Consider the following 13,408-nt stretch of genomic DNA (forward strand, 5'->3'; position numbering starts at 1 on the left):
GGGTGTGGGGGATGGGGTGGGGTGGGTATGGTTAGGACTCCCACCTTTGGGCGCCTGGGGGGCTCAGTCGTTTAACCGTCTGACTTTTGGCTCAGGTCATGATCTCATGGTTTGTGAGTTGGAGTCCCACATTGGGTGAGCCCTGCTTCTCTCTCTCCCTCTCTCTCTGCCCCTTGTGGGATTCTCTCTCTGTCTGCCACTCGCTCACTTGTGCCCTTTTTCTCTCTCTAAATAAATAAATACATTTATTTTTAAAGAAGACTCCCACCTTCTTTGAGGTGAGAGTAGATTTATCCAACCTATGATACACATTCACTTACATGTCACCACTGAGCAATGATCAGCTACTCTTTCCTTGAATCCTTTCATTGACAGGGTGCTCATTCCCTAACAAAACCCCACCCATTTCCAGCCTGAACACCTTTTATAATTAGAAAGTGTTCTTTCTCTGTTCCTTCTCCCTCCCCCTCCCCCTCCACTTCCCACTTTCCCTGTCCTTCTCCTTCCTCCTTTCATCTTCCCCTTTCTCTTCTTCTTCCCACTCAGTCCTCTCCCTCTCCCCTCCCAGGCCCGAGAGCCTGAGGTCCCTGAAGTCACTATTTCAGTCCTGGAGAGCACGGTAGGTCTTCAGTGTGGCCACTTGGCCACCTGCTGGGAACTTGGTCTCCAGTGGCCACGACAATCCTCTGGATTTTGTAGGGTCTTTCGGAAGCAAAACCTTTTATCTGGGCCTACAGGGCTTGGCCTTCTGGTTCATTAATACCATCCATCAGTTGGCCCAATTTCCATTATTAACCCATCTACAACCGCAGGAACCACATGAAAGTTGACACGGCCCGATCTGGTATCTGGAGGCCCAGCTGGCTCTATGTGCAAGTCATGGAGAAGACCGGGGCCTGGGGAGCGACTCCCCGGAACCCACGCACACGGGCGGCCCTCTTTGGTTCGAATCCGCCGCCTTGGCCCCACCCGGACGCGGCAGCCCGCGCCCGGCCCGGAGCAGCCCCCGGCGGCGCTGTGGCTTTAAGAGAGGGGCGGGGCCCCGGTGCTGGCAAGGCAGGGCCGGCCCACCGGGCTCCTTTTTCCTTTTTGATCCATTCAAAAATTACTCATTGCAAATTCCCGGACTGCTGGGAGCGGAGAAGGAAGGGGGCGGAGGAGAGAGGGCTGCTGCGGGCGCCGCGCTGGGGGGCACCCAAGGGCCCGAGCAGCTGACGGCTGGTCCGGCCCCAGCAGCCCGCGGGCCGCTCCGGCTCCGGTGGCCTCACCAGGAAGCGTCAGTCTCGACTCTGGGGAAGCTCCGAGCGCCGCCTCCGCCGCCGCCGCCGCCTCCCGCCCGGCGCCGGGTCCCCGAGCCCCCTCCCCTGCTCCCTCCCGGACGCTCGGGCTCGGGCGCCTTCCCCGGCGATGGCTGGCCGCTGAGCCATGGCTCAGTACGGCCACCCCGGCCCGCTCGGCATGGCTGCGAGAGAGGAGCTGTACAGCAAAGTCACCCCGCGGAGGAGCCGCCAGCAGCGCCCGGGCACCATCAAGCATGGATCGGCGCTGGACGTGCTGCTCTCCATGGGCTTCCCCAGAGCCCGCGCGTAAGTGGCGGGGCTCGCGCCCCTCGCGCCCCACGCGGCCGGCCCTCGGCTTCGCTCCGGCTCGCCTCCCCGCGCCTGCCGGACGGGCGGCGCGCTCCCCCGCTGCCCACCACCTGCTGGGGCAGCACGGGCGTGCGGGCGGCCCGGGACTCGGCCCCTCCCGGCGCGGGAGCGGGCGGGGGCGCCTGCTTGCGGCGCCCAAGGTGAGGCACGCCTACGGGGTCGCCTCCCAGGTGCCGTGCCCTGCGGCCGGCCCCCGCGGTGGGATGCGCCCGTCCGTGGCGGGCTCCCCGAGGTCGGCAGCGCCGGGCCCCCGGGGAGGCGGGGCCCCGCCGAGGATCCCATCCCGAACGCTGGGCTGGCTTAGGATCCTCCGGTGGCTGGGAGAAGGCGAAGGCACCGGCGGGGCGGAGGGGCCGGCGCTCTTAACTGTGGTGCCTTCCAGCTCCGGATGTCGCTCTCCGGGTCGGTCTCCCTGCGGAGTAGGAGGAGCGGGGACGTGGGTGTTGCTGCGTGTTCATTGATAGGGAGGATGGAATAGGAAGGAGAAGCGATTCCTCCTGGGGACCCGGGTTCTCGTCAGTGGTGACGGCAGCGCGGAAATCTGTGGGTGCCTGAGAGTAAGGAGGGGAGCTGTCCTCCCTCATCCTTCTTCCCCTTGGAGGGTGGGGTAGGGAAGGGCCGAGGGAGCGCAGGTGGCTGTCCCTGCAGTCCGCCGGGAAGAGGCCCGGCCAGTCGCTTGCACGAGGCGGCAGCAGCAGCAGGGGCCTTAAGCCTGTCAACTAAGACCGTGGGGCCGGAACCCTGCCTAGGAGGAGGCCAAGGCCGGGTGGCCGGGCCAGGCGCCTTCTCCCTTGGTTAATTTCTGGAGGGCAGATTTCTTAGGTGGGGACACAAGGCCTGCCATCCTGTGGAGGCGCTGCTTCTTTGAATGACATCACCTAAACGGGAGAGTTGGGCAAACTTTATCGGAAAGGGCCAAGTTAAGGGAAAAAAAAATTTTCTTCCCCCTTTTCTTCAGTTGGGAAGTCTAGATTACCCTTCCCCAGCCCCTGGGCGGATCTTGCTGCCTCTGTTCTTTACTAACTTGGCTGCAATCTGGTAACCAAAGCAGACCCCTGGTTTTATCGTTCCACCCCGCCCCGCTGGGACTGGTTGGAGTGAGTGGCCTTGGAAACTCAGGAGGCGGACTCAGGTGTTTGCCCGGGGTTGACTTCCAAAGCAGAGGGACTCCGCTTCCCGATGCCAGAGTTACAGGGAGAAAGCGTGGTGGGTTCTGCAGGGCTGCGTCAGGCGTGGATGTTATGTTGCCACTTAGGTCCTTACTATGGGTGATGTGTGTGCCTCCCTCTCCTTAAGCACCGGAGGTAGGGGCTGGAAAATCAGCCGGGCAATGCTGCACAATGAGCGCCGTCTTGGGCATCTGCCTTTTTGGAAGCGAGGCCAGCAGTAAGGACCTAAATTGCTTAATTAAGGCAAGAAATGCTTAACTGCACTCAGACTGTCCTGTTGGCTCTTCAAACCCACTTGCCAGCGGTGTCTTTTCTCCTGCACTGGGTCCAGGAGGCCTTGCCCATGTCCTGACAGATGAGGATGATGGTCTAATTGTGGCTGGCCGAATTCCTGAGATCTCCTAATAGCTAGCATTTATTGAGTACTTACTGTGTACTGCTCTAAGCCCTTTAAGTAACCACCTATCCTTCCAGCAACGCGATGAGAAAGGTAATTCGTACGCCTGTTTTGCGCATTCAGAGACAGGTTTACAGAAGTTACGTAACTTGCTTAAAGTCACAACACTAAGCAATAAAGCTGGCCTGCAAACCCGGAGTATGTCTGCTTGACCTCACATCCAGAGCCAGTGTGTAATGCCTTAATGCGGGTAAAACGCTTAGGGCAGTGCCTGGAGCCTAGTGGGTAATTATTAAATGTCAGCTCCTGTATTAGTTTCTGTGGCTGCTATAACAAATAACCACAAATTGGCAGGCTGGAACCAACAGAAATTGATTTTCTCCTAGTTCTGGAGGCGAGAAGCCCTAAATCTGTGTCACTGGCTGCAATCAAAGTATCAGCAGGGCCGTGCCTCCTCTGGAAGGTTCCAGGGGAGAATCCATCCCTTGCCTCACCCAAGCCTTTGTGGCCGCTGGCAGGTTTTGGCTTGTGGGTGCATCACTCTCATCTCTGCCTGCGCGGCCACATCGCCGTTCTTTGTGGCTCGAGTCTCCCTCTGCCCCTTTCCTATAAGGACCTTGTGATTGCTTTTAGGGCCCCTCCAGGTAATTCAGGATAGCCTTCCCATCTCAGGATCCTTAATCACATCCGCAAAAGCTTTTTTTTTTTTAATTTTTTTTTTTTTTTTTTAATTTTTACCATCAGGCAATGTTTACAGTTCCGCGGATGCAGACTTGTCTATCTTTTGGGGAGCTATTCTTCAGCCGATCACAGCTATTATTATTATTATGACTAGCACTGCCTGCCTCTCTTTGCTGAAAGGGGGGCCAAGTGGGTCCTCATGAGGCAGCCTGGGCTGGAAGGAGGTTGGCTTTGCCACTCTGTCTCCCCATCAGATTCCCTGCCTGGGGGGTGGGGTGGGGGCAGAGCCCATGGCTGTCACCTGACCTGGTTTTACTCTCCCTAGGCTGCCAGGCCAAGAAGAAAGAGAGCTGGGGCATCGGGCTTAGCTTCTGAGAAGCCTCTTTCTCGGGCCTTAAGGCTGGAGGCAGCAGCACGATGACATCGCAAGCAGGAGGGAGCAGTGATGGTTTCCTGGGCTCTGGGAGACTTGGCTGTGATGCCTCAGGAAGGGATGAGACCAGTGTCTGGAACGCGGCCCTTTGGAGAGAATGGTGGTGGCCCAGGCCGACAGCTCTGGTTTCCCTGTGGGTGTCCCTGGGTCTGCTGTCTTGCAGCAGCAGAAAGGGACCTTCCACGGAGCTCTGGGTGGGTGGGCAGAGAGCTCAGGCCAGCAAGGCCCAGGTCCTATTCCAGCCTGTGCTGTGGTCTTGGGCAAGTCACTTAACTCCTCAGGGCCTCACTGGCTCCCTCTGGGGGGAACAGGATTCATTAGCGGATGCTTATTAGGTGCCCATAAGGGAGAGGAGTGCTGAGCCAGCAGGGTGACCTCAGGGTATGTTCCTTCTAGCTCATCACTTCCCTGGAGCTGCGCTAGGATTTTTCCATCCCACCCTATTACCTTCGGTCCATCGACACTGCTGTAGAAAGACCTGCCAAATGGAGGATTAAGAAGTAGCGATTTTTCCAGTGTCTGTGCGTGCATGCGTGTGTGTGTGTGTGTGTGTGTGTGTGTGAGAGAGAGAGAGAGAGAGAGAGAGGGAGAGAGAGAGAGAGAGAGAGAGAGAGAGCTGGCACAAGGTAAGGAGGTGTTAGGAAGGCCTCAGGAAGGAAGACTTTAAGGGGCCAGAATGGCCAATCACTTCCTTTTTTTTTCTTTTCCTTTTTCTTTTTCCTTTTCCTTTCTATGCCTATTAGCTCTTCTAAAAGTTTCTGTTCCAGAAGTTCTAAAAATAAAGGTCCAGCTTGGTCAAGGCTAGAGCAGGTTTAGTGGGAAGGAAAGAGAAGAGCCTGCCCAGCCAAGGAGGAGGGTGCCTAGGGGTCAGGAGAGAAGGGGGGACAGGCGCTCTGATGGGGTTTGTTGCTTTGCTACTTGATTTCATACCATCCCCTCCTGGCCTCTGTGGTTGGTGGGGGGTGGGGAGGGTGGGGCTCTTATCTCTTATCTCTTCTGCAGCTTGAGGCCAACTGTGGGAGCTTCACCAAACCATTGAATTTGAGGAGTCTTTGCTGATCCAACGCTGACCTTTTGTTTTGTTTTAGTTGGGTTTGTTTGAGGCTGCCCGTGGCTAGAAGTCTGTCTCTAGCAAATGACTCTAATGTTTGCTAAGGATGGAAAGATACAGTCTTGCAAAAGGATGGGGTGGGGCGGGGTGGGGGGGGGCAGGGGATCCGGGGGCCCATGTGCGGTCCCGCTTCTGACACAGAAAGCTTTTAGGTTTTCCATTTTCCTCAATATCCCGATCAGCTTCCGGGCACAGCAACACCTAGCCTGTGTAACTCACGGGGCTTTGTGAAGACACAACGCGTCACGGGCAGGAAAGGATCTCGAATTAGTTAAAAATATAATGTGGACGCCAGACAGATAGGATTATGGTATTGTTGGGTTGGAAGAAACGGAGGTAAGGTGCTTGCTGGTTGAGGTCTCCAGCGAAGATGGTCATGTGCCGTTAGGTCGACCTTTTTTCCTATGAAGCATATTTGAACGATGCCTAGTTGAAGAGCAGGACGGTAGAAGAAGGAACTTTCCTTGGGACGGTAAGCTGCATTCGCTCTGCCTCGCTGCGCAAAGAGAAAACACCCTCAGAGCTGGCTGTGCGTGCAACTGAGAGGCACCTTGCAGAGCCCATGAATTAAAGTATCCAGTTTCTCTGGCCTTCTCTAGCTTACCTGGTGGTTGACCTTAGATCCTCTGAAAGTGCTTGGTTAACTCAGCATCCCTGAGTTGTGGCCACTTCTGGGCAGGGACCCTGGGGAGAGAGAGAAGACAAACCCCGACCCACCTGGGGGTGAAAGGATCTTTCTTATAGGTGGGCGAGGCAAAGAATTCTCGAAGCTACCCGGGTAGACCGCACGTTCATCCGACACTCCTCTACGTCTGTGTGTTATTTCGCAGTTGAAAAAATTACTCTCACGGGCACCAAATTGCCCTCTTGATTGGCACGGCAGTCTTGTGAGGTAAAGCACATGATTAAAGGCTCGTTTTATTTATTTATTTATTTATTTATTTATTTATTTATTTATTTATTTATGTTAGAGAGAGAGAACAGAGTACGAGCGGGGGAGGGGCAGAGAGAGGGAGACGCAATCCGAAGCAGGCTCCAGGCTCTGAGCTGTCAGCACAGAGCCCGACACGGGGCTCGGACTCAACCACCCTGCGATCAAGAGTCGAACGCTTCACCGACCGAGCCCCTCAGGTGGCCCCAAAGGGAGGGGACTTCGACACGCATTTTTATTTTTAATTTTATTGAGGTAAAATTTATGTACCTGAAATGAAATCTATCGAAGGATTGATCAGCTCTGACATATGAACACCCCCGTGGAATCACCGCGGTAAGACACAGCACTTGCCTGTCACCCCTGAAAGTTCCCTTGCGCCCCTTTGCAGTCAGTTTCTTCTCCACCCTATCCCTGGGGAACTGGTCTGCTTTCTGTCACTGCAGATTAGCTTGCATCTTCTAGACCTGCATGGACGCAGAATCCTACAGTGTATATACTCTTATGCCTGCCTGGCTTCTCCCCTTCAGCCTCATATTTTTGAGATTCTTCCATGAATCAGTAGTTCATCTCCTGTTGTCGCTGGTAGGTCTTGAGTGCTTTGAATTTGCTGCTAACGTAATTATAACCCCTTGGGTTCCACTTTCTGTGGAAGTTCCGCGACGCCCTAATAATATTACCTTAGATTTTTCGACCAGCTTAGAGATGACCGGGCAGCTTTATATACGTAATCACTCTCAAGTCTCAGACATTGGATGGTTTCATGAGAAAACTGAGGTTCAGGAGATTCAGTGCCACAAAGAGCAAAGAGCACCATGCTTCGGGACTCTGTCCCCTGGTTTTTGTCACCACCTGCCCCCTGCCCTCCGCTGCCTCAAACTCTGGCTGCTTTTCACGCGGTGGGCACTAATTAGTTCTCAGAGCTAAAGGCTTGCCTTTTCAGAGAAGCAATAAACCTAGGGAGTCCTGGGTCCCCTGCCATCTCCACTCTGGCCGGTGACAGTGGTGGTGGAGGTGTCAGCGTCCCCCTGATCCCAGCAGGCACCCGACGCGTGTGTGCTTGTGACAGGGCGCCCCTCTACTTGGGCAGCCGGGAACTGGACAGACCCCATCATCATCTGCCTCCTACACCGACGTGTCAACCGTGGCCGTTCAGACAGCCGGGAGACCTGGGGGCCGGCCGTCCAGCGTGCAATGCTTCCGTCTCCTCGGCTGTAAAATGTTGACAATGACATACGTACCTTGAAGGGCTGTTGGAAAGGCTGAGGGTGCCATTCCTTGCCAACAGTCCCGGCGCATGTGGCATTCAGTGAGCCTTGGGTGCAGACACAGGCGTCACGGCCACTCCAGCGGTGATCTTATCCTGCACGGCTCCTTTGTTGCCCCCGCGTTTCATCTCCTCGCGCCTCACTGAGCCGTGGGCCTAAAGAAGTGAGCCGGGGGTAGAGCCTATGCCATTCCTCGGTACTCGGGTTCTGTTCCCCCTGCACCCCTGTCCGTGGAGCGCCCTGAGGGGTGCCAGGCGGAGTAGAAGCAGATCTGGAGCCGAGCCGGTGCTGCCCGAGCTGCTGACTATCATAAATGGCCCGGCTTGGGGATTTGTAGGAGTGCCATATGGTTGGCTTCTGTGATTCGTCTCAAATGGAATCAGACTGTAGCCCTGGAGAGAGGGGCGGAGAAAAGCTCATTCAAGAACGGTTTCTCTGCACTGTGATGAGCACAGTCCCGGCGGAACTGGGTGGCCTCTGGAGAGCGAGACGCTTGTGGTCCCCACCGGGACCGACAGCTCTTGTCTTCTTCATTGGACGAATTTCCCAGGGGGCACTGGGTGTCACCCAGAGGCTTATGGGAGAACGTCGCTGGAGGGTGGGTGCATGGGTGTGGCAGACCTTCTGTCAGGTGCTCGGGGTCATGTGATAGGAGGGCTCCTGTCTTGTGGGTCCCTCTGGCCAACAGCCCCCCCGTTTGCCTGGCGACTTTGCAGGCGGGTTCCTTGCCACCTACTGTTTATGGGGAGGAGGCCTATTAACGAATGACTCAGATGAACATCCAGAAATCGCCTGAGCTCTTACTATGTGCGCAGCATCCTAGTAAACTCCGCGCGGTTCTCAGGAGGGGAAGATGAATGCCAAGTTTCACCACCTGGCCCTCTGAAGTCGGCTGTCAGAGGCAGCCTGGAACTCTCTCTAGCTGACTGCCATCCTCCACAGTGACCCTCCTGTGCATCCTTCTGGGCCCGGGTGATAGTCTGAAGGCTCTGTACTCCGCTCACACCCCACTGGTAGCCCAGTGGTAGCATAAAGCAAACTCAGTTTACCTTTCTGTCAGACCCTGGCTTTGCACTCTTGCTCCGCTGTCATTTTTTGGCCACGTGGCTTCATACCCAGCCTTTTCCTTCTCCGGGCCTCAGACTTGCCACCTGCAAAAGGGGTCGAAGTCAACCACATCTCAGGCGTTCTGGTGACGCGAGGGTGGCGCGGACAGGTGTCTCTGGACAGCACGAGGATGTTTTCACCGCCTCTTGTGTGCTTGTCTGTTCCAGAGCATTTGGCTTCTCCGTGTCTGTTTTATTTTTTCCGGTGCTTTGCCGTCAAATTCTTCTCCTCTCCCTTCAGAGAAAACGGTTCAGGACTGACAACTGAAATTCTGGAGAGTAAACAAACGGGAAGAAAGAATGATAGGAGGTAATTACAACGAGCGGGGAGGGGGGCGTCATTTAAGTAGTACACAATAGTGTAATTTTCAAATTGGCACATGATGTGCTCTCTTGCAAAAACACAAGGAAAGTGCTGGTTAACTGAGAGAGGAGGTAGGTGCCTGGAGCCCAGCCCCTGGGGGAAACAAATTGCCCACGGGCACCTTTTTAATCAAAGGGGCATCTCCCCTTCTGGAAGTCACCGGCTGTTGGTGTAACAATAGTTCCCGTTGTGTTCGGCTGCCCCAGTGGAAGCGTGAACACTCTTGTACATAAAGCAGCCGTGGCAATGAACCCCGCCAGGGACGAGGGCCGTCGCCACCCACAGCGGGAAGCTGAAAGGAACACCACCAGAGCAGCTCACAGCAGCCCGGAAAATGCCAAGGGGACGCGGACAGCACAGATGGCCAGAGGCAGCCGAACGGTTCAGACTTCTCTTCGGGTTTTGTTGGGTAAACCTTCTCTCGGAATCAGGTAGCCGGCTTGTTTAGAATCCCGCTTCCGTGTTGGCTGTGCCCCGTTCCAAAATATTTATAGTGAGCCTTCCCTCTCCAAATGTTCGGTCTCTTATCTCGGGTAGGAAACGCTTACAGGGCAGGGAAGAAATGTGCCTCCAGTGGCTGCTCATGTATCCGGTCTATTTAAACACAGACAAACACACTCAGAACCGTACGGAGCAGCCGGAATTCTGAACCAGTGGTGTCTCGTGCGTCGGACCGTAACCATCCTGTCCTTGAATCGACGGCGGGGACCCGTCATTTCTTTGCTTTCTGCCTAAGCAGATCGCACCCACCCTGGAGAACTAGTTCAATCACAAATACGTCCGGCGTCTCTTCCCTGGCCTGTCCCTTCCCTGCCCTCCCGGCCTCCCTTCTTCTCTCCTCTCTCTTTTCTTTTCTGGTCCCTTCTCCCTCCAGCCTTATTGAACTTTACTCTCTGCGAGGCAAGCAGGGAAGAGAAGGGCACGATGCCTACTTTACCCGGCCTCTTAACGAATGAAATCCTGAAGAACAAGACAGGGGAAAGGAAAGCCCGGACAAATACCATACGGTTTTACCTACAGGTGGAATCTAAAAAACAGAACAAATGAATCAACAAACCAACAAAAGGCAGAAACAGGCCCCCAAATACAGAAGACGAGACTGATGGTTGCCGAAGGTGGGGGAGTGGGCAACACGGGTGAAGGGGAGAGGGAGATCTAGGCGTCCAGGTAGGGAATGAATAAGTCACAGGAATGAAGGGCCCAGCAGCATAGGGAGTACGTCAGTGGTACCGTAATAGAGTTTTCTGGTGACTGACGGTAGCCACACTTGCCGTGAGCACAGCGTTACATATCGTCTTGCCAAATCACTATGCTGTACACCCGAAATTAATACAACAACATTGTGTGTCAACTCTACTTCAACAAAACTTAAAAAAAAAACAAACAAAGAAACAGCGTAACATTGCAGGTGTTATCTCCATCAAGTGTTTCGTAATGCCCGTTAAGAAGAATTTTTTTTTTTTTTTTAGTTTTTTTTAAATTTAAAAAAAAAATGCTTATTTTCTTTTTGAGAGGTGGGGGAGGAGCAGAGAGAGAGGCACAGAGGATCCGAAGCGGGCTTTGTGCCGACAGCGGAGAGCCCGACGCGGGGCCCGAACTCCCGAACCGAGCGATCGTGACCTGAGCCGAAGTCGGAGGCTTGACGGACGGAGCCACCCGGGCGCCCCAGTGCCAATTTTGGTTTTTAAATGTATATGCACTTTATTACGTATTTATGGGCAACTGTGATAACCTGTGATAACAGGAGTCGGGAGTACAGAGGATCATTATATTATAACCTCTGCCCTCAAGGAACTGGCAGTCTAGTGCGGAAGATAGAAAATTATGATAAAATGTGGTCCATGCGCTGCAAGAGATAGATGCAGTGTGTATGTGAGAGGAAGAGGGTGCTGTAACCAGACAGGAAGCCCTGAGGTAAACTCAAGGTGTGCACAGAATGGCCGCAGCACCCTTCAGTGTGAGAGGGGGGCAGTTTGGGAAGATGAGTAGACCGTTTGAATGATCTCATATTGTACCACAAGGGAAGATGAGATTTTAATTTAAACTTGAGTTTCTTGACTCACTCTGCTCATGACTCTCCCGTCTTCTCCCCCGCTGTCACTATCTGGCTTGGAAAGAGAAGGAGACATTTTGGCCACCAAAAGACACGGCTGGCCCATAGCTGGGCCTGAGTTGAGGTTGGATGTTATTTCCTTCACTCTTCCACTGGCATTTTACTGAGTGCCTCCTGTATGCCAGGAACTTGTGAGGGATGTGACGGTTGTCTCTCTTCTCCAAGAGCTCAGCCTTCCTCGAGAGAGAAAGACGTGGAGACACTAATTGTGATAGAGCAATATGATCAGTGCTGTGGTTGAGATTTGAAATAAGCCCCGCGGGACCACAGAAAAAAACAATTAGTGTAACTGAAGAAGGTTTTGAGGAAAGCAGAGGAGGTGATCATTGAGGCAGACCTTAAGTAATGAGTAGAGATTTTTCTGGGCATGAGGAGAGGACGCGTTTCAGTGAGAGGGAACAGCTGGACCTCAGAGCAAGGCACCCCGGGGCTGGGATTGGTGGGAAGGAGACAGAGAAGTAGTGAGAGGTGAGGTGGAAAAATGCGCTGGGGCCGGAGGTTGTGGGAAGTAAAGTCTTAAAGCGAGAAGGCGGTGGAAAGAATGGAACAGAGCACAGCAGCACTACACATGGAATCCAGTTTGGAAGGTGCCTGTAATGGTCCCAGTGGACGATTAGTAGGACTCGGATTGAGATTACAAGAGCCAGATTCTAGAGATGTTTTTGAAATGGAATCGACAGGATTTATGGTCCATTGGATGCGAGGAGGAGGGGCAGCGGAAAGGTAGCCCAAGATTTTGAGCTTGGCAAATCGGAAAGGTGGAAACATTACCAACCGACTTAGGACACACAGAAGGTTGGGTGACCCAGAGGATGCGATGATGTACTCTGGGACACGTTAGAGGTGCTGTGAACACATAGATCAGGAAAGAGGGATCTGGAGCTCCGAGGGGAGGTCGGGCTGGGAACTGATGGGAGCAGGAGGCAGGTGTAAAGAACAGGCAGAGAGCAAAGAAAAGGAAAGGAGCCAACCCCCAAGGATAGAATTGCGGGGACCAGCTGGTGGTTAGGGAAGAAAGAAGGTGAAGCAGGCTAAGAGGAATGGTTCAAGAGGCAGGAAAAGAACGAAATGACAGGCGTCCTGGAAGAGGACAGGGGAGAAGAGAATTTCATGAAAAAGATCGAGGTCCACAAAATCTTCCATTCGCTCTGCACTTCCAAAGTGAGTGAAGTTGTTGGTTGTGGAGGAGGTGTTCCCAGACGAAGATTCCAAAGCCTCTCTGTGGGGTTTCTGGCAATCCTCTCCAGCGTCCCCAGACTTCCTGAGGATCAGACCCCTGGGATGCCGCCCTGCTCTCTGAGAACTCTTTCCTCGGACGGCTGGAGTCTTCTTTCTGGAATTGAGGCGGCTGACTGGGATCTAACCGTGAATGGACAGATGATCTGGGATCTCTGATGTAAGAATCATCTCCCCTTTGGATTCCCTCACCACTAGAGATTTCACCTGCTCCCCCATCCATATCTCAGAACCCTGCCTCCACCCATCCATATCGGAACTCACCTGTCCTCACTGGAAACCAGGCCAAGGTCACCTGATTCTCCTTGCTGGAGTGACCCTTGATTCATTTCAGTCTTTCCCGGTGGTTACTGCCTGCCCGCCAATGCCCTAAGGACTGTGGCTAAAGCAGTGAGAAACCTTCTCAGTTCCTCCTCTCTTTGGTCTCCGGATGGTGAAATCTCAGCCTGCCATGCGCTCAGCTCAGTTTCTGTAATTTCCTCTCTCCAGTAAGCACCTGTTACTACCATCTCTGCATCAGAAATAGCTCTTCAAGGAAGGCTGGGGATCTGTGCTCCGTCTGTAAGACATCAAGACTCATGAGGTGGCTGGTGGTCAGGGACTGGAGCAGCCTCCGTGTCCCCAAGAGAAGGTGTTGTCCAGTCTCCTAAGTCATGGCAAGCTGGTTCGCACACATGGGTCTGCCTGCCCTCCCCTACAACCCGGAGACGAGCGGGGATGTGTGGCCCCTGAACGGGTGACGGCTTTATCGGGTGCTCAGGAAGGAAATGCTGGAGGAAAGAAGAGGGAGAGGGAACCAAGAGAAGATCTTGAAATGGGGGCACCTGAATCAAGGTTGGAGAGAGTGCTTTTACTCCAAAGAAAAGGAAGTTATAGTTTACATAGTAGGTTTTACGTTGAATTTCTCAGAGTTGGTAGGCATGGGCGACGTAGAGAACAGAATATATAGT

General features: G+C 53.9%; 1 protein-coding gene across 4 annotated transcripts in view; it reads left to right on the forward strand.

Annotated features, from left to right (window-relative positions):
* Positions 1–692: 692 nt before the first annotated feature.
* The window catches only part of UBASH3B (ubiquitin associated and SH3 domain containing B), a 145,592-nt gene continuing 132,876 nt past the window's right edge, over positions 693–13,408 (forward strand). Inside the window, exon 1 of one of the 4 annotated variants that reach the window (XM_042958066.1) lies at positions 693–1,586. In XM_042958066.1, coding sequence (XP_042814000.1) covers positions 1,426–1,586 — 161 coding nt within the window. In that variant the 5' untranslated portion in view covers positions 693–1,425. The remainder of the gene's footprint in view (positions 1,587–13,408) is intronic. The other 3 variants (XM_042958068.1, XM_042958065.1, XM_042958067.1) reach the window with 3 other exon arrangements.

This window comes from Panthera tigris, chromosome D1 (assembly GCF_018350195.1).
Source record: "Panthera tigris isolate Pti1 chromosome D1, P.tigris_Pti1_mat1.1, whole genome shotgun sequence".
NCBI lineage: Eukaryota > Metazoa > Chordata > Mammalia > Carnivora > Felidae > Panthera > Panthera tigris.